This window comes from Anopheles arabiensis, chromosome 3 (genome assembly GCF_016920715.1).
Source record: "Anopheles arabiensis isolate DONGOLA chromosome 3, AaraD3, whole genome shotgun sequence".
In the NCBI taxonomy this organism is placed as follows: domain Eukaryota; kingdom Metazoa; phylum Arthropoda; class Insecta; order Diptera; family Culicidae; genus Anopheles; species Anopheles arabiensis.
Window position 1 is genome coordinate 35491622 of NC_053518.1, and position 19527 is coordinate 35511148.

The window sequence follows — 19527 nt, forward strand, 5'->3', positions numbered from 1 at the left end:
TGAAACCTTCGTTCCGATTTCTTGCCACTACGGGGTTCGTGGTGGACTCTGCCCGCTTTGCAGCAATTTTACGATCGTAAAGTTGTCCTTGAAAAAAGAACGACATCATAACAAAATGCACTTCCCTCTCTCGCTCACTCTTTCGCGTATTCTTTCAATTAATACGCACACCAGCATTGCTATGGAATTATGGAGCACTCCTTCCCACTCCAAAAAAAACCCACCAAGCATCAAGGTCAGTTAAAAAACCTACTCCCCTCCACCCCTTCCACGGTCAATTGTAGATGAGTTTGAGCTATTTCCCATGCGACTGGAGCGCAGCTGGACTGAGGCCGCTTTTGCTCTTACAGACGAGGCCGACAATGGACTTCACATCGCAGCAGAACGGCGTTGATGCATTGCAGATTACGTTCCACTGCTGATAAAGCTACGTGCTCAGAAGAAAATCCGTCCCCGCCGGACGTGGGCTTCCATGTTTCGTTGAAGTTCCTCCTCGCTGTTTCACACATCCGAATGCGGCAGTGAAGCGTTTCTTTCCCCCACTATTTGTCGATACCATTAGAAGCTGGGTAGCAAACGCGACTGTCGCGACGTTCTTTACGGTATTTCTTTTTGTTACTATTTTCCCCCATTCCCGGATATAGCAAAACCGGCTTATTTGCTACCAAAGATGACACTCGTTTTTATCACATTTATTATCGGTGATTCGATCCAATCGACACTGACGTAATCCAATCCACAAACACGTTAGCTACGTTGTCATATCAACAAACGGGGCCGACAAACACTCTCGATGTTCGATATGTCTCGTCCCGACCGCAACTATCGTGACATTTTCTCGAAACTGGAACGTGTACTACTGGTTCACCTTAGCACACTTAGCACTGTCCAAATCAACCACCTACACCTGCCTTCGATTGCAATCACACAATGCATCGGTTAATCTATGATGCCCTTTTTGCTTTTATTGCCAGAATGTGGAACACTTTTCTTCCAGTATCGGATTGCAGCATTTGGGAGAACACTTGCGTCGTTTTGGAATAACTTTTCACTTGACAGCTTTCTGCTGTTTGGTCGCGTTCACCACACACTGGCAGACACAAACGCAGCCAAGTGCCCATTACGCATGACGGTACCACCAAGGGTATCGTTAGTTTGGGCATTCACAAGCGCGGTGTGTGCAGACGCGCAATAGAGGGGAAGGTTGAGCAGAATGGAGAGAATGGTACACACACAAAAAATATACGCAGCAATTTGCTGGAGCGAAGGGGACGATCACAACAAAACGACAAAAGTGCAGGGGATGCCGGTGACTGATGATTTTAAATTTCTTCAAAATTTTTGGTCTGGGGTTTCTAATTTGGAATGTAAAAAAGTACAATCTGGCAAAATTACACTATTTTTTTCATTTAAAAGCATTTTTCATGCAAGTTATAAATCAAGTTTTTCATTACGGTTTTTTTGATTTCAGCGCATTGAAATCTCCTTGATAGACCTTACAGAGCGCCTAAAAGTATGCAAACTGTTGATTGCAGCACTATTATACTATTTTCTTTTAAAAAAATTACTTCATTTACAGCTTTACATGTACACCGTATCCGTTATGGTAGCTTATTAAAAGGTGCATTTGGACAATCTCCTGAAAATCTCTAAATTTGTTAGAAATTTAAAAAAAACTTAATTAATAATAATTAATTTTGTATCGTTCAGTTTAACAGTTATTAACTTTGATTAAACTTCTTTAAACTATTCTCGATTTAAAATTAAGTATTTAAAAATCTTTATAAAGTTCACTAACAATGCATTACCAAACCATCAAAAACAAATACAGCCACCCCTGCAACAGCGCACGCAGCAAAAGGGTTTCCGTCTCACGCAACGCAACACACACGCTCTCTCTCGCTCGCCCAGTCTCTCTGTGCGCAGTTGTCTCTCCAACAATCGATTATTCTCTCTTTCTCTCACCATCCCTCATTATCTCTCTCTCTTTTGCCGGTTTTCAAACTTCGGCTTCAAAATACAACAAAATCCCGAATGCCGAGCGTACGCGTGTTTTCTGTTTACTTTCGCTTTCGTTCACAAACACACACGCAAACTCTTACGCCGCGCATTGCAGCCATGACGACGCAACAGGGCGCGCAGCACCCTCGTCGTGGACTACACCCCTTGGCAAAAAGGAAAACAACCAACCCTCCCCCTCTCGCCCCCAAAACGTGTGTCGTCGTCCCCTCGTTGTGCTGTGTCGTCATCAATGGTCTGGTGGTACTATCATCGTCTGTGTGAAGTTTTTAATGCTGTGACCTACTTTTGTCCCAAAAACCGACGGCCTGCTGCCATCTCTTTCGCACAAACATTAGACGCGCGGCGTAAGGGCAGCGCAAACATACTCGTCTGCCAAGCTGGGTGTTGGAATTTATGCTCTGCTGTTAAATTATTACTTCATTGCTTGTTTTGACGTGGATTTTGAGATTTGGAGGTAAGCGAAGTGTGTGAAGAAATAATCACACTCAATATGTTTTTACCAGTTCATTTGCAATCTCGGCTTATCAAAAGCATGAGCTCAGCTTTGGGTGAGATTTTTACTTCCGTTTTGATTAGAAAACATCTTCAAAAAATCACAGCACAAACAATCTGTTACCCTCCTATCATCAACCCGTTTGCGGTCGATAGCAAAGCTGTGCGGCTCATAGCAGTGCTATTTTGAGCCGTGCCGTGTCTTGATGATGTCAGCTCGGCCCAATAGGTCATCCGAAAGGCCATTCCAACCCGTAGCAGCAAAACATGCTTCCAGCGGCAAAGATTACATTCGCTTCGGGCTGCATCGCCTCATCTGCGCTGCACATGTGTGTTGATGGCAATGAGCAAACGATCAGTACGCCGAAACAAACAAAAAACCCTCAAACGCAACGGTTGAGATCACCGCTTAGACGACACGGGTACGGAAAGCACCACGAAGGCCCATTCATGCCACACGGAGTCACGGAGTTAGGCGTCAGAAGATGTAACTTAAATTGCAAATGCAGTGTTCTTGTGTTTGCTGTGCAAAACTCAATTAGCAACCGTTTGACCGTTTCGGTCACCCGTGTGATTCGCCTGAATAGAACTCAAACGAACCACACATAAAACTCCGACCGGCACGTTTCCATCCATTACTCGTCGGGGCAACCAATTACTAGCTCGTTGTGCAATATCCCGCGCGGTGGAATATAATATCTGTTGCTCTGTTGTAGTGCACGAAAATAGTAACTCTTCTCATTGCTTTGAGAATTTGCTGTGACATTGAAATTTCAACGCACAATCAACACTGACCGGCCGAGTGGTGGTGTTAAAAACTGATCTTGTTTGCTTGCTTTAAAAATTATAACAACCCTGCCCGGTACTCCCATCACTTCTTACTCTCACCACACACCGGCGCTTGTCACACCGTCCTTGACCGATCGGGTTGTATTCTATTGGTGGCGCGCAACAAAACGCAACAGTTAAGCAAAGCTCTGCCCGCTGACAGCTGCTGTGACTGGTTGATGGACAGCGGACTCGAAATTTCTAACCACAATTTCCCCGCCCCATTTTTCCTGCGGCTGTGATCGACGAGATGAGTCGCAAATGACGTCAATGCTTGGATAGTAAATGTAGCAATGTTGAAAAATATGTTTCAAAGTGGTCTATGGGAGGTATAAAATATGTCCTAGAATGTCTTTTTTCTGGAAAAGCTATAACAGTTCCTCACAATATACGGGGATATACCTTGGAAGAACCTTGGAGATTGGTGACCGATAAAACGGTCCACTCGAAACAGAGAAAGAAGTCGACTTGCGTACGTTCTATAAGCCGAATTCGCTATAAGCTATAAGAAGAATGCGTTCGTTCTATAAGCCCGAACGCGAATCTATTCGCACACGAATTCGAACGCGTTGATACTATAATCTTTCTCTCGACCAATCGCGTGACGACACGTCTCGCCGCCACGTGTAATGCAAGAGGAATGCGATCTCTAACGTCCGGCGAGAGAGTGATCAAAGGATCAAGCAACGGGAGATCGTTCTCTTTCGTTCGAAGGCCATCGGGTCGTGAAGACGTGTTCGCGAGTGATATCTATATTAAAATAAATCTCGCAGTGAATTCGCAAAAATATACTATTGTGATTAATCGCACAATTTAGTGAAAGAAAGTACCTAATTCGTGAGGAAATATTCGTGTCGCGGCTTCGTGCAAAAACATTTGGTGACCCCGACGTGATACAACGCGAGTGTAGTGCTTCGTGTAAAGTGTATAAAATATTACAAGTGCTTCAGCCATGACGACGCCGGGTGACAGCGAGCACAGCATCGAGGTAGCGCGCCAGCTAACTGCGCTGGAAGGTGCGGTTAAAGCGATACTCGATGAGGCTCGCGAAGGAAAGCTTTCCAAAACCATGGCTTCTATAAAGGCCGAAATATTAGAGTCGCTATGGAGCGACGGTAGAAACGCTCTCCTGCAGCTCGAGGGTCTCGCGGGACCGCATCCAAGACGGGTCCCCTTCACCGAGGCGTACGCGACGGCAAAGTGCGCCTTGGCCGAGCTGCACCCGGGGAACATATTTACGACGCCAGCACTCGACACGACGATGCTGCCGGCCGTTGCAAAAAAGAACCATCTCCCACGGCTAGATCTACCCAAATTTTCGGGATCGCCATCGGAGTGGCCCGCGTTCGCGGGGCGGTTCAACAAACGCGTGGCTGGATTGGAAGAAGACGCAGACCGCTACGCCTTCCTCATGCAATGCTTCGAACGGTGCGAAATAGCCCGTAACAGCTGCGAAGCATTTGAAAATGCTGGAATGACGTTCCAAGACGCGTGGAAACGTCTTGAGGAACGCTTCTACAAAAAGCGCGTGGCATTTCTCGGCCACTTTCAGCAGCTGTACGCGTTACCGAAATTGACAGCAGCGTCTTCAACGGCATTGATGCGGCTTATCGACGCCGTGGAAACATCGACCTCGTCAGCGCGCCAGATTGCTGGCAAAATGGATCAAGCCGCATCAGCAGTGGAAGATGGTATGATTGTGAGTTTCGTTTTGAGTAAGTTGGACGAAGAAACCGCCGCTCAGATCACTCGCCGCCTGGATGCTCAGCAGATCCCTACGTGGAAGACACTCCGCAACGAATTAGATCAGCTGGCCAACACCCTCTACTACGAACCTAAGGCCAAGCCGGGAAACAACTTCCGGACGGAACGTCCCGCTACAAACCACGCACCGGCGCGGACGGAGCGCGCGATGCTGTCCGCTACTGTGCACGCAGAAGGCCGGCATGCGGATATCGGAACGACAGGCCATAGAAACCAATCATGGATGGCGGTGCGGCGGTGTTATGCGTGCGATAAAACAGGGCACTTGTCCACGTTGTGTCCGGAACTGCGCGTGCGGTCGTTTTTGGAGCGTACCAACTACATAATGGCCTTAGGTAAGTGCATCAATTGCTTCTCCCGACAGCATGCTGCAGCAAAATGCCCTTGCGAGAAACGATGCCAAGTATGCTCCAAGAAACACCATACGATGCTGCACGTCGAAAGCAATGGGAGTGAGAAGTGACTATCTGGTTATCATCGCAACCCATTCGCCATGCCCATCCGTTCCCGCTCATCATCGTTTCGTGGATGCGCGGTGTCTGATCCGGTTGGTGCTGCGCTGCATCGCTCTCGTGCGGTGGCCCGTTCCTGCTCATCATCGCTTCGTGGATGCGCGGTGCCTGATCCGGTTGGTGCTGCGCTGCATCGCTCTCGTGCGGTGGCCCGTTCCTGCTCATCATCGCTTCGTGGACGCGCGGTGCCTGATCCTGTTGGTGCTGTGCTGCATCGCTCTCGTGCGGTGGCCCGTTCCTGCTCATCATCGTTTCGTGGATGCGCGGTGCCTGAACCTGTTGGTGCTGTGCTGCATCGCTCTCGCGCGGTGGCCCGTTCCTGCTCACCATCGCTTCGTGGATGCGCGGTGCCTAAACCTGTTGGTGCTGTGCTGCATCGCTCTCGTGCGGTGGCCCGTTCCTGCTCATCATCGCTTCGTGGATGCGCGGTGCCTGAACCTGTTGGTGCTGTGCTGCATCGCTCTCGTGCGGTGGCCCGTTCCTGCTCATCATCGCTTCGTGGATGCGCGGTGCCTGAACCTGTTGGTGCTGTGCTGCATCGCTCTCGTGCGGTGGCCCGTTCCTGCTCATCATCGTTTCGTGGATGCGCGGTGCCTGAACCTGTTGGTGCTGTGCTGCATCGCTCTCGCGCGGTGGCCCGTTCCTGCTCACCATCGCTTCGTGGATGCGCGGTGCCTGAACCTGTTGGTGCTGTGCTGCATCGCTCTCGCGCGGTGGCCCGTTCCTGCTCATCATCGCTTCGTGGATGCGCGGTGCCTGATCCGGTTGGTGCTGCGCTGCATCGCTCTCGTGCGGTGGCCCGTTCCTGCTCATCATCGCTTCGTGGACGCGCGGTGCCTGATCCTGTTGGTGCTGTGCTGCATCGCTCTCGTGCGGTGGCCCGTTCCTGCTCATCATCGCTTCGTGGATGCGCGGTGCCTGAACCTGTTGGTGCTGTGCTGCATCGCTCTCGCGCGGTGGCCCGTTCCTGCTGTACACCAATCACAAGGGGCACGGCACGACTCGAAAATAGTACAGTGAATAAGTCATCGGTCCCTGCTCATCCAGGACCTAATCGCACCAGGTCCCCAACCAGACAGAAGCAGTTAACGCGCGCGGCTACCAACCCCGCACTTACAGGTAACCTCTCACTTCCTCAGGAATACGTTCTACTGGCAACTGCGGTTTTACTGTTGCAAGATGGTGATGGTAAATGGCAGCGTATTCGCTGCATAATAGATTCGGGCAGTCAGGTGGACGCCATCACTACTGACGCTGCCCAACGACTCAGACTACCATTGACACCTGGATACTTAATACTGAATGGGGTAAGCGGCAATATCCAAATAACTAATAAAACACAAGTTTCAATCACTACCACCAATGGCACGTATCGGCGCCAATTAAATATGTACCTTCTTCCTGGACTAAATGACCAACCTACCCGAGTAATCGAGTATGCTGAATCGGAATTGCCCCCCATGAAATCACTTGCTGATGCCCGCTTCAGTTATCCTGGTTCGATTGATGCTATACTAGGAGCTGGAGTCTTCTTTGATGCTCTTCGTTCCGGCGTTCGTCAGTTATCCAATGGCCTCAGGCTTCTGAATTCCAAATTTGGTTGGTTAGTAGGGGGATCATTGAGCAACATTGATTCGTCCAATCGGTACATGCGTAGTTGCAACTCTTTGGAGTGTGGAGACGAGTTCAAGGAATGTATCGAGCAATTTTGGAAGGTTGAGGAGATTACTCCGATCTCAACAATCAGTGGTATTTCTCAAGAACTCGACCTAGACGAACACTTCAAAAGACACTTAACCCGTGCTGAAGATAATCGCTACGTGGTTCGAATTCCTCTACGGGGGGAGTTGACTCAGCTAGGAGACTTTCTTGAACAAGCGCAACGACGACTATTTTCCCTCGAACGGAGGTTATCCCGGCATGAGCCTACTTACGATGAATACCGGAAATTCATGCGTGAATATTTGGAAATGGGACATATGACGCCAGTTCAGGCGAATGAACTACATATGGTACGCTACGTGATACCGCATTCGTGTGTGATCAAACCTGATTCAACTACCACCAAATTGCGTGTAGTATTTGATGCGAGTGCAAAATCCAGCAGTGGAGTTTCACTCAACGACATCCAAGCCATCGGACCAGTACTGCAACCTGACCTAATGCATATTTGGTTGGATTTTCGTACACAAACGGTAGTGGCCACTGCAGACATCGCAAAGATGTATCGTCAGATATGGGTGGCAGAACCTGATACCTGGATGCAATGTATCCTATGGCGTAATGATCCACAGCAATCAGCGCAAATGTATCGACTTCGCACTGTCACGTACGGTGAAGCTTCGTCCTCATATCTCGCCTGTAGGGCACTTCACGAGGCCGGCCAGGAAGTACGCTCTACGTACCCAAAAATTGCCGACGTAATTCAAAAATCATTCTACGTAGATAACCTATCTTTCGGCGCTGCAACGCCAGAAGAACTACGTGATCTTCGAACCGGCGTCGAAAGGGCACTCCTGAACAGAGGAATGCCCTTACGAAAATGGGCATCCAATGTTCCTGACGTGATCGATGACATACCCGTAGAACATCGAGAGTCTACGGTTCAGATTGGCGATAAGCAGGCCATAAAAATGTTAGGTTTGGCTTGGTGTCCCTCAGAAGATACTTTTCAACTGATCATTGACGACTCCTTCTTTGAACCAATTAAGACCATGAGTAAACGACATTTAGTATCCAGAATTGCAAAACTATATGATCCCATCGGAATGCTTCAGCCAGTGATTATCAGAGCAAAGATCATGATGCAGAATCTGTGGCGCGATGGCATAGAATGGGACGAGGAGGTGTCACCTTGCGTGATAAAGGAATGGAATGAGTTCACTGCCCAGCTTCCCTTACTTCGCCAGTTGCAGATACCACGAATGGTACTGCCAAGTGAAACCAAAAATGCCTCCATTTACGGATTTTGCGACGCCTCCGCGAAAGCGTATGGTTGTGCTATATACGTGCGTTATCTAAATGTCAAGGGTAAATGGAAATCGCACCTGTTGTGTTCAAAATCAAGGGTTGCACCACTAAAAGAACTCACCCTTCCGCGATTGGAGCTACAGGCAGCATTGCTTCTAGCCGAAGTCTACGAAAAAATAAAGGACGTATTCGATACTCGCATAACTCAAACAAAATGGTGGACAGATTCTCAAGTAGTGCTATCTTGGGTGCGCTCTAACAATATGAAATGGGATGTATTCGTGAAGAACAGGGTGGCAAAAATACAAGCAATAACACATGCTTCAGACTGGCATTACGTACCCACGAAGCTCAACCCAGCAGACATAGTTTCTCGAGGACTGTCAGCTCGCAAATTAATTAGCGCTGAGTTCGTACAGTTGTGGTTCGAGGGGCCACCTTTCAACAGTACTGATGAAACACCCCAGCAGTGTACCTACCGCATTCCCATCCCAGACGAAGGCGCTGGCACCTCACAGTTACTGACGGCAACCATAGGTCCGACTTGTGCTGATCTCATCTCGCAGTACAAGTACCACAACTCATTCATTAAGACTAGACGACATTTTGCTTGGCTAGGCAGAACTATTCATAACTTCAGATCAAATACCACTAAAATTCGTGTCAATTGCAAGCAGGCAGCCGAGAAGAGAAACGGCCCACTAGGATTGGATGAACTAGACCATGGACTAAAGCTTCTACTACTGGTAATGCAAACCTCAGTTTTTCCAAATGAAGTTCAAGAAAAGAATAACACCGGATCCGTAAGTGCGAAGGGACCTTTCCAACACCTCAACCCAATCGTTAAGGATAACTTGATTCACGTGCAAGGACGACTATTGAACGCTGACCTGTCTGATGAATGTAAGTTGCCCATACTTGTGCCTAAGGCTCACCCATTTGTTAAAGTAATGATTCGACATATCCATGAAGACAACTTTCACGCCGGTGCAGATTTTGTCATCACTGAGTTTCGCTCGAAATTTTGGATGCGGGATCTTAGGCGCATGGTAATAGGTGTGCTATCTCGTTGCGTATTATGCGTTCGCGCCAGGCCTCGACAGTTTTGTCAACAGATGGGCCAGTTGCCAGCTGCCCGCGTAACAGAGTCGCCGGCATTCACCCACACTGGCGTAGACTTGTGCGGTCCATTCGAGGTGATACCCGGCTCGCGATCAAAATACAAAATAACGATCTACGTGTGTATATTCGTGTGCTTCTCAACCAAAGCAATTCACTTGGAAATAGTAGAGAATCAGTCAACATCTGCCTTTATCTCGGCCCTACTCAGATTCGTGTCCCTTCGTGGAAGACCAGATATTATATATTCGGATAATGGTCGCAACTTCGTGGGTGCTGAAAAGGAGCTAAGTGAGCTTCGGAAAACGTTCAACAACCGAGAATTTCAAGACGACGTAGTAGGGGCCGCTGCCGAGAAGGGAATTCGATTTTCATTCATCCCTCCTCGGAGCCCCAACTTCGGAGGACTTTGGGAGGCCAATATTAAGGTGGCAAAGCGACTGTTGAAAGCTGCCTCTAAAGGAGCCCAGCTAAACGTGATTGAACTACAAACATTACTGCACCAAATCTCAGCCATTCTCAATTCCAGACCTCTCACCGCAACCCACACCAGCCCTGATGCCATGGAGCCTCTCACTCCCGCCCATTTCCTGATAGGAAGACCATCATTTGCAATTCCCGCCGAGGTGATGGTCAATGATTCGGAAGGCACAAAAACTCGATGGAAGCGAGTACAAAAACTATCACAGCAGTTTTGGACACGATGGAGGACGGAATACCTAGCTCAGTTACGTTGCAGCGCTAAATGGACGAAAAAGACCCCCAACATACAAACCGGGCAGATTGTATTAGTGGGCGACGACAACGTACCAGTCGGGCGGTGGCCAATGGGAATGGTGACAAAGATCTACGTGGGACCCGACGGAGTAGTTCGCGTGGCTGACGTACGGACGGGCAGTGGCACTTACAAGCGAAATGTCAGACTTCTTGCTCCACTCCCTATTGACCCTAACGATGAGACGGACGACGAAAAATCAGCAGAGGGAGATTGTTCTCAAAGTGACAGGGTGAAAGACGAACATTTTCAGACGACAGAGCACGAAGATGACCCACCACCATTGAATAATATTTGGGACGGGCGACTTCGTCCCAAAGGGGGGAGAAATGGTGACCGATAAAACGGTCCACTCGAAACAGAGAAAGAAGTCGACTTGCGTACGTTCTATAAGCCGAATTCGCTATAAGCTATAAGAAGAATGCGTTCGTTCTATAAGCCCGAACGCGAATCTATTCGCACACGAATTCGAACGCGTTGATACTATAATCTTTCTCTCGACCAATCGCGTGACGACACGTCTCGCCGCCACGTGTAATGCAAGAGGAATGCGATCTCTAACGTCCGGCGAGAGAGTGATCAAAGGATCAAGCAACGGGAGATCGTTCTCTTTCGTTCGAAGGCCATCGGGTCGTGAAGACGTGTTCGCGAGTGATATCTATATTAAAATAAATCTCGCAGTGAATTCGCAAAAATATACTATTGTGATTAATCGCACAATTTAGTGAAAGAAAGTACCTAATTCGTGAGGAAATATTCGTGTCGCGGCTTCGTGCAAAAACAGAGATATTTCTAAGAAATTGCTTGATCCTCACCGACTAGTGATGGACAAAAAGAAATTTTCTTCAAAATTGCTTTCGGTTAGCTCCAAAGCTGTCCAGACTTGTTTCCGGTTAGTAGGTTTGAAATATGTTTCCGGAATCGATTCTGGAATTGGCTCCGGAATCGGATAATAAGTCTCGATTCAATTTCTGGCATTTGCTCTGCGATCGGAATTGGCTGCGGAATCGAAATCGACTCCGAAATCAAGATAGGTTCTGGAATCTGAATTGGCTTGGGAATCGGAATCGGATAGAAAATCTGGCCTCAGGCCTCAGAATTGGTTCCGAAATGGAAATCGGCTCCGAAATCAATATTGGTTCTGGAATCAGAATCGGCTCCGGAGTCGGTTTCGACATTCTAGAGAATAGGCGTTTGGGTCCTATACTGCAACGATTGTATTGATAGCCGCCAAGAATCCAAATGTACTTGTAAACGATCTATACTCAGGAATATTCTGGGACTGATTTCGATTCTGGAACTTCTGAGTTCAATTCCAGAACTGATCCTGATTTCGGAGCCAATTTTTATTTCGCAAACGATTCCGGAGTTGTAGTCGGCTACATAATCAGCTCAGGAATTGGTTCTGGAATTAGCTCCGAATATGGATCCGGAATCGGATCCGAATTCGGAATCGATTCCTAAATCGGAACTGGTATCGATTCCAATATCGGAATTGGATTCCAGAATCAAAATCGGGTAGTTCCGATTCTCGAGCTCCCACCACTACCCCTGACGTACTTCGATACGCAAAAAAACAAACAAATAAACAACAACCGTCATCAAACACTCACCTTGCAGCAGCATAATAGTGGCCTGATATTCGGCCAGCTTCTCGTCCACGTAGTCCTGCGACTGGGCCGCAATGATTTCCGCCGTCGACGGTCCCATCTCGCCGCCGTAATCGTAGATCACGTACTGCGACTGCGCCGGATGATGACTAGACGGTCCAGCCGCTGGCCCGTAATGGTACGTCATGCCCCCGTACACCGAGCTCTGGGTCGAGCCGGGACGCACCTGCTGCTGTTGGCCCATAGCCGAATGGTGGAAATCAACCGGAGGTCCGTAACCACCGCTCGCAACGCTGTGCGGCGTCATCGAACGATGCAGGGACGACACGGGCGACATGGTCGGCGCACTGTACTGCGGGTAGGGCTGGGGTGCGACCGCAGCCGGCGAAACGGGCCGATAGTGGGTGGCCGAAGCCACAAAGTGAGTCGGTGTCATGGCCGACGGGATCGGACGCTGGAACTGATACTCCTGGGCGGGAGCAGTGGCAGCGGCCGGCGTTGCTGTCGTTGCGCGGTACGTTGTCGTTTGCGTGGTGTACTGCTGCTGGTGGGTGGTAGAGTAGCTACTGGCGGCAGCACCTCCCGGTCCACCGTACGGCGGCAACCCCCCGGAGCTTGGATGCTGGTAGACAAACTCGCTTGGGCCGCGGGCCGGTCCGCCAGCCGACGATCCTGCCGTTACGGGCGAGTTTTGCCGTGGAGGGGCCGAACCGGGCGGTACCCATGGCGAGGGCGACCGGAAGTACGTTGGTGGAGGTGTGCGTAACCACCCTCTACCACTACCCGGACCACCAGCACCACCACCGCTGGAGGGTGGAAGTTGATTGTTGTTAATATTCGGCGGTCCAGACATTGTTACAGCACTCGCACGTGTGACTTTCCTTCAGCTTTCTTCCTTTTTCTTTCACTTGCTAGATGCTCTTGTGTGCTTCCTCACTGTTTTTTTCCTTTGCCCCACAAATAAAACTCACACAAACTCACTCAAACGTTAGGCAAGAAAAAAAAACGCAAAGGGAGCACTAGGAACACACTTTCCGCGAAGACGGCAGACAAACAGACGTTCAGCGGACGCAAATTATTTCACACTGTCAAGGCACACACTGTTTCAGATGTTGCTGGCACGAGCGGAACTAATCATTTCTAACGTCGCCCAGTCGACGCCGGATGGAAGTAATACATTGTAGAGGAACATTAATACACAGCAAAATGTAGCAAAAATATATTAATAACCAAGCGAAAGCGATAGGATGGGGCAGCATGAGCACTGTGTCGTGGCAAATCGTGGACGCGCATCGCTGGTGATCGATTGAACGTATGGGAAAGATTCATTCCATTCGAAAGCAAGCTCTGACAGGTGGTGGTCACTACTGATGTGTGTGCATGCGTGCTAGTCGTCAACGGCCATCATCATCATGGTCGGTAAAATATTAATCCCAAACTCCCCCAAAAACTGCCGTGCTGTGCCGCATCAGTCAGAACCGGAGACTGATGCTGACTCTGTCATAAATTAACAGACTTGACACTAGATTTATTTTATTTTGCTGACAACTTTAGAGAAAGCGTAAGTGGGACAAACACGCACGATTTTTAGACGTTGACAAAGATGTATGTCGTGTACCATCGGGAGAGAAAACTCATGTTTCTATCTAACCTTCTGTTTCTTGTCCTTCTTTTTGCTCCTTTTTTTGCTCTAATAAATTGCTCACAACAGAAACTTAAGCTGTTGTATGACCTTCCTCTTCTCTTTTCTAATCTTATCCTCCCCATCTCGCATGGCACAGACCGTAAAAAAGATGTCATAAAGTTAATTCTTCCGATTCCAACCTGCGGTCACTTAAACGCAGAGTTAAACACAATTTCGTGCTCGGTTGTATGGACACTTTACGCTTTTGCATGGCATCGCGCGTGTGTGTGTGGAAATGGAGCAAACAGTCTCAATTCCTCCTCTCCCAACACGAACACGAGCCTCTAATTCAGACACATAAAATTACTGAAACGTGCCAAATGGTCGCGCTGCCCCTGCCCCACAGCTTTCAGCTTGATAGGTGGGATTCCATCTAGGAAACATGCGTCGTTCTGTGGGGGTCAATTATTATCGCCTTATGGTGTTGGTTTTGGTTTTTGTTTTTTACCCACAACTCAACCCGCCAGTACAGAAATAAAAGCAAAAGGATTATCCCGAGGTTAGCGAACGTTGTTGCGACGGGGCGCTCTGGTGAGCTGTTTTGTCAAGCTCGCTATTAAACTGGCACCGAAGGAATGCTTAATCTCGGCAGGCAGTCATTCTATCAAATTAATGGCCAAACTGCTTTCAACTGCTGTAATGTCTTGTGATGTGAGTTGCTCCCCGTTTTAAGCTTGTGCTTGCGCTGCCATGTTGCACCAAGGGTGTTGTGAAACAATTTTCAACCATCAAAAAGGAAGCTTCATATAATCCGCCACCGATGCAGTGCGGCCAATGCGCGCGATTGTCAAAATAAATTGCAAGATTCATCAGCGCCGGGTTTGCATAAAGTGACTTTTAGTTTGTAAACTCAACTTTGCACGGATGTCTGGCGCCGCGAGTAAAAAAAAAAAAGATACAAAATGGGTGGTTTTAATAAATCTTCTCCCCCTCACTTTTTGCCCTTTAACGTCATACCCTGGGTGTGTTTTAATTAATTTTACACTTTTTTGTCCGTTTTTTTTCTTTGTAAGCAGAAAATTAAAAACATCGATGAAATCATACTCACCACACAGGGCAGCAAAAAAAGAATAAACATTGAGATGCATTTCGATGCCCATTAAAACTGGCAAGAGTTTTTAAAAAGAAAATCTCCCAACCATGATTAATTTATATCACACCACCAGGCGCCTCCACGAAACGAAACGACATGCAGCGTACACGATTTTGTATCGGAAAAAATGCTTCTTCTTTTTTGGCACTACTTGGTGCTTTTTTCGGTGCTAGGGGAAATTTGGCTCAAGAAAACCCACCCACACGCACAAGTGTGCACGATCGCCCAGAAATCGAATGTTCGGCAAATTGTTTACGTCTTCCGTTCTATTTTACGACACACATTAACCGCGTGTGTGTTACTGGACCGTTTGCGCTGCCCGAAGTGGTCTGATCGCGCAAAGCAATGCGAGCACTGATCTGGCCACACACTCGCCATATGTAAATCCGTTTGGTTGCTTCCGTTCGGTGCACACACGCTTTTTGCATGTCGAATGTCGGCACGGATTTGTGTACCAGCGGCAATTAAAAATGCTGGCGGTGGTTTGCTTTTATTGCTGTGCGTTTATTTTCATAAAATGGTGCAAAAGATTTAACCGCAAAAGACAGCTGGCAACAGCGAGGTCATAAATTTGGGCTTAAATCGTACATCATATTAGACATGTGAGATTGGAGCACGAAAGCGTACCGGGACACTTACTTATAATACCGTGCCGGGCTGAAATAATTGCAAATTGGTGACAAAATAAAGTCCCAATGTAACGATCACGTCACACACATTTCGCACGCAGCAGCCCTATTTTCGGAAGGCAATTGCTATCTTTATCGCGGGCCGTGTGTTTATTTATTGGCGCGATCGCCACCCATTCATCGTGGCAAGGAACGATTAACCAGTAAGAAGATCGAGGAAATAGAAGCAAAAAAAAGGAGAAGAGAGAAGAAACGATAGTCGATCGTCCCATTTAAATATAGATCACCATCGGTGGCGTGCACCACCCACGGCCACCCAGCACTACGGTGGGGGTTGCTATTTTTAGGGAAAGAAAGTCTGTTTGATAAGACAGCGAACCCGCGCGCGCGCCGAGGAAAGTCCAAATGAGGGTCCAAATCGCACGAACACACAAGTGATCACACACATCTGCTCGATCTGTCTGTGGTATTCACCGAGCCAGACATGCTGCTCTTGGTGCTCTCAAACGATCGCTTAACCCTCCCCGGCGGTGCTGCGTCTACTGCCCTGTAAGGGCACTTGAGGCGTTTCATGCATTCCGAGCGGCGGGAATTTCGGGGGTCTTGAGCCAAAATCAACCTGACCCGATGCAGCTGCTCGGCAGGGACCATCGTTTGTTACGCCGACAGACCGTGGCAGAGTGTACCTTTCATGTAATTCGGTTGTTTTGTGGGGGTTTTGTGAGGGTAATAATGTTAAGGATGATACAATGAAATTATTTATGAGATAATTATTCCCTAAAATTTCACTCGTGACCATTTTTATTTGAATTTACGTTTTCCGTTTATTTGAAACACTTTTTAATGCTCAAAAAGGTATTAGCCAATGTTTGATCATCCAAAACCAATTTTAACCATTTTTTTTTTTTCAAAATAAGTAGGTTGAAAAGGATGTCTTTTTAAATGTGTCAGTAGCGTTTTTGCATTAAAATAAATGTTTAACAACAAAATTTAACCATTATATCGTAAAAGCCACCACATTTACATTCTCTCAACAGCTTCTCTAACGATGATTAATCGTTTTCATTAAAAAAAAAACCTTGTACTTCTCATTCTATTCCCATTACCCTCAAACCTTCAAGATTATTAATGAATTAACATCTCGTTTTGTCTCAAAAAACGGTCTTCGGCTCGCCGTGCGGCACAACGGCCTGTAAAAATGCCTTTCATCACTTCAAAGACTACAGACCTATTCCCTCGATGGGTCGTAAATTTTCGCTACTTTGAGGTTTGCTGTGGAAATGCAACGACCATATCATACCATCACCACCACCGCCAAACCACCAACCAGCACGGTCAAATGGAACCGGCCCGGGTCTGAAAAGTGCATGGAAAGCCGACCGCTGAACAGATGACCTGAATGTTTACCCTTCCCTTTTCTCCCCCCCCCCCCCCATTTCCCCGATCCCCGCTCTTCCAGCTCTTCTATGACAGATGAGCAAAGTCACCTCCTCCGCACGCGGTGCGATGATGCAAGCTGACATCATATTTTTAAAACCCACCAAACGTGCATAGCACAGCCGACCACCCTGATCATATACAAAAAATGCAACCACAATCTACTCGGTTAAGCGTGTCGTTTGCCCTTTTGGTGTGTGTGTTTCGTCGATCATTCTAGTTCCACACACAGGCACACACATGAGAAAGAGAGAGATCAGTTTCCCTTTCAAATGATCGGTAACAATCAATCAAATTAAATTTCACAAAGAATGATCAAATGTCGCGCTCGCGCTTTTCCCTTCCCAAAAGTGCTTTCCAGACCCCTCCCTTAACCGTAACATGAAATCAATGGTCAAGAGAGCCGACCAAGAACACTGTTCACCTTCACCACAATCTGTGACTGTGTTTTGCTCTCGAATGTGAAGTGTGTGGGGTGAGGGCAGATAAACATTGTACAGCTTTGTAGGACAACCATGTGATGCACATGTTCCGCGCACAGCACCACAGACACGGCAACCGTACGGAATGGGCAATAATAATTTGGTTGAGAGCGCGGGCTGGTCGAGTGCATCTCACGTCGGTGTTAATTTTAAAACACCCATCATCCCTTGGGGAAGCATCACTTCGGGAATGGGGGAAGTTACAGCACGTTTAGTTCGCTTCGGTCGGAAGTTGGTCGGGCTGGAGTGGTGGCCCAGAATAATTGGCCAGTAAGTTAGTGCGACCAAGGGATGTTTGTGCAAGCGAACGCGTGGGTAGCGTTGATTTAATGGTTCGTGAATATGGAAGTAAATTATTACACGAACGGGCCAATACTTAGGATAGATTAATTTCTTGTTGTATTAGAGCTGCAGTTTAGTGTTATGTGTGTTGAGAATGATTTACTGACGTGCCCATTATTACATCTTTTTAATTGAATTAGTTGAATAATTCGCAAAATTTAAAAAATCAATAACGCACAGGGAAAGTTCAACGATTCCCCTTTAAATTTTATAGTCGATAATTTTGCTTGCGTAACATGACACTCGCACTCTGAGAGACTCTCGCAGCTAATGAGCTCATTAATAGTACAATAATGATTCCTTTAACCCTATGGCACAAATAGGGAAACCAATTCTCACACCGCGCTAATGAGAACGGTCGCTTGCGAGAGAAGATCAAGTTGAGTTTGCGAAGGGCTTTTTTCCTGCTTTTATACTGTCTGAACACTTGAGACTCTTCTTTTTCTTCTTCTTCTTTTCCCTCAGCGTAGGTGGAATAGCAGCGATCGCGGATCGGGCAAAAGGGCAAAGGGTGTCACATTTTATTTTTAGGCAGGAAACCTTTTGGTAGAGCAAACACGCTTGCTGAACATATATTAATATGCATTTTCCATCCATCTGTTTTATGATGGTCTTTGGGGTTGGAGTGGGGGAGAGAGAGCTCCGCGATTTGCCTGATCGTAAGCAGATGGGAATTTGAGGGCGATAAAACAAATTGGAAAACGAAACGAACCCATTCGAACCAAAACTGAGTTGGAAAAATCGGTTCCCAATTAGTACAAGATCAATTCAAATAAGATCTTTCTGAGATTAAGTGAAATGATTTGTAGAGTGAAATCTTGTATCCAATATTGAACATTGAAGGCTTAACATATCTACATTAAAGTAATTAAAACTGAATTTGAACAGCTTTAATCATAGAAAAAATATCCTCCTAATGAGGCAAAAATCGGTCTTGTGATTTTGCCTCCCCGTAACGGATGAATGGTTGACCTCCGTTAACCTTTAAAACACTAACAAAACATGAGCAGCTCTATTTCTTTTTCGCTATGATTCAACCATTCACTAGCAAAAACGCCACCCAGAGGCCATGCGTTTCATTAGACATCAGACCATCATCCTTTCCCGTACAATGTAGCCCAGTACCTGGCAGACGGTTGGATCGTGTGTAACGCCTGTGTAACCAAACCCGCTACACTTGCCAAATCGAAGGGAAAGCCGACCAACCTCCGTTGAATCGCAAGTATTAATAAACCGTCTATCATGCAGCTGACGTCTGTTTACTCTAAAAATATCTCAACCATTTATTGTGTGCTGCTTCTGGGTGTGTGTGGTTCTGTGTGTGCCAAATGCTGGCCTGCAGAACGCATCACGCGTAACTAGCAAACGGGGACAGCACACAACACACAGCCGCGCACATACCGCGCGTCTGCGGGAAAGCCAAAAATCGCAAAACAAAACACCGTCCATCGAACCGAGCGACAAGCGCAAATAGTGTACCTTAGAAGAGAAAAACAACCCGAGGGAGAAACAATAATAGAATAACACACACACACGCGTATGCTAACACATGCACGGAGAAAAGATACATTTGCGATTCTCCTTCGGCAATTACAAATTACACTCTCGCGTACACGCGCGACGACGGGCATTCGGACGGTGTCTGGCGGGTTTTTTAGCTTTTTTCTTAGTGGCTTTTATAAATAAATATCATTATTTTCACTGGCCAAGCTGTGAAGCGTCGCCGTAAAGCTAGCATCGGAGCTCGCGGTGCGTTTCAATCCATCCA

General features: G+C 47.3%; 1 protein-coding gene across 8 annotated transcripts in view; it reads right to left on the bottom strand.

Moving 5' to 3' along the window:
• Nucleotides 1-19527, bottom strand: part of LOC120900502 (nesprin-1) — a 93076-nt gene that overhangs the window by 71723 nt on the left and 1826 nt on the right. For all 8 annotated transcript variants that reach the window (XR_005739212.1, XM_040307583.1, XM_040307580.1 and 5 more), the window contains exon 2: nucleotides 12096-13232. Coding sequence is in view for 7 of the 8 variants with exons in the window: in XM_040307583.1 (XP_040163517.1) it covers nucleotides 12096-12945 (850 nt within the window). In the remaining variant the exon portion in view is untranslated. The remainder of the gene's footprint in view (nucleotides 1-12095; nucleotides 13233-19527) is intronic.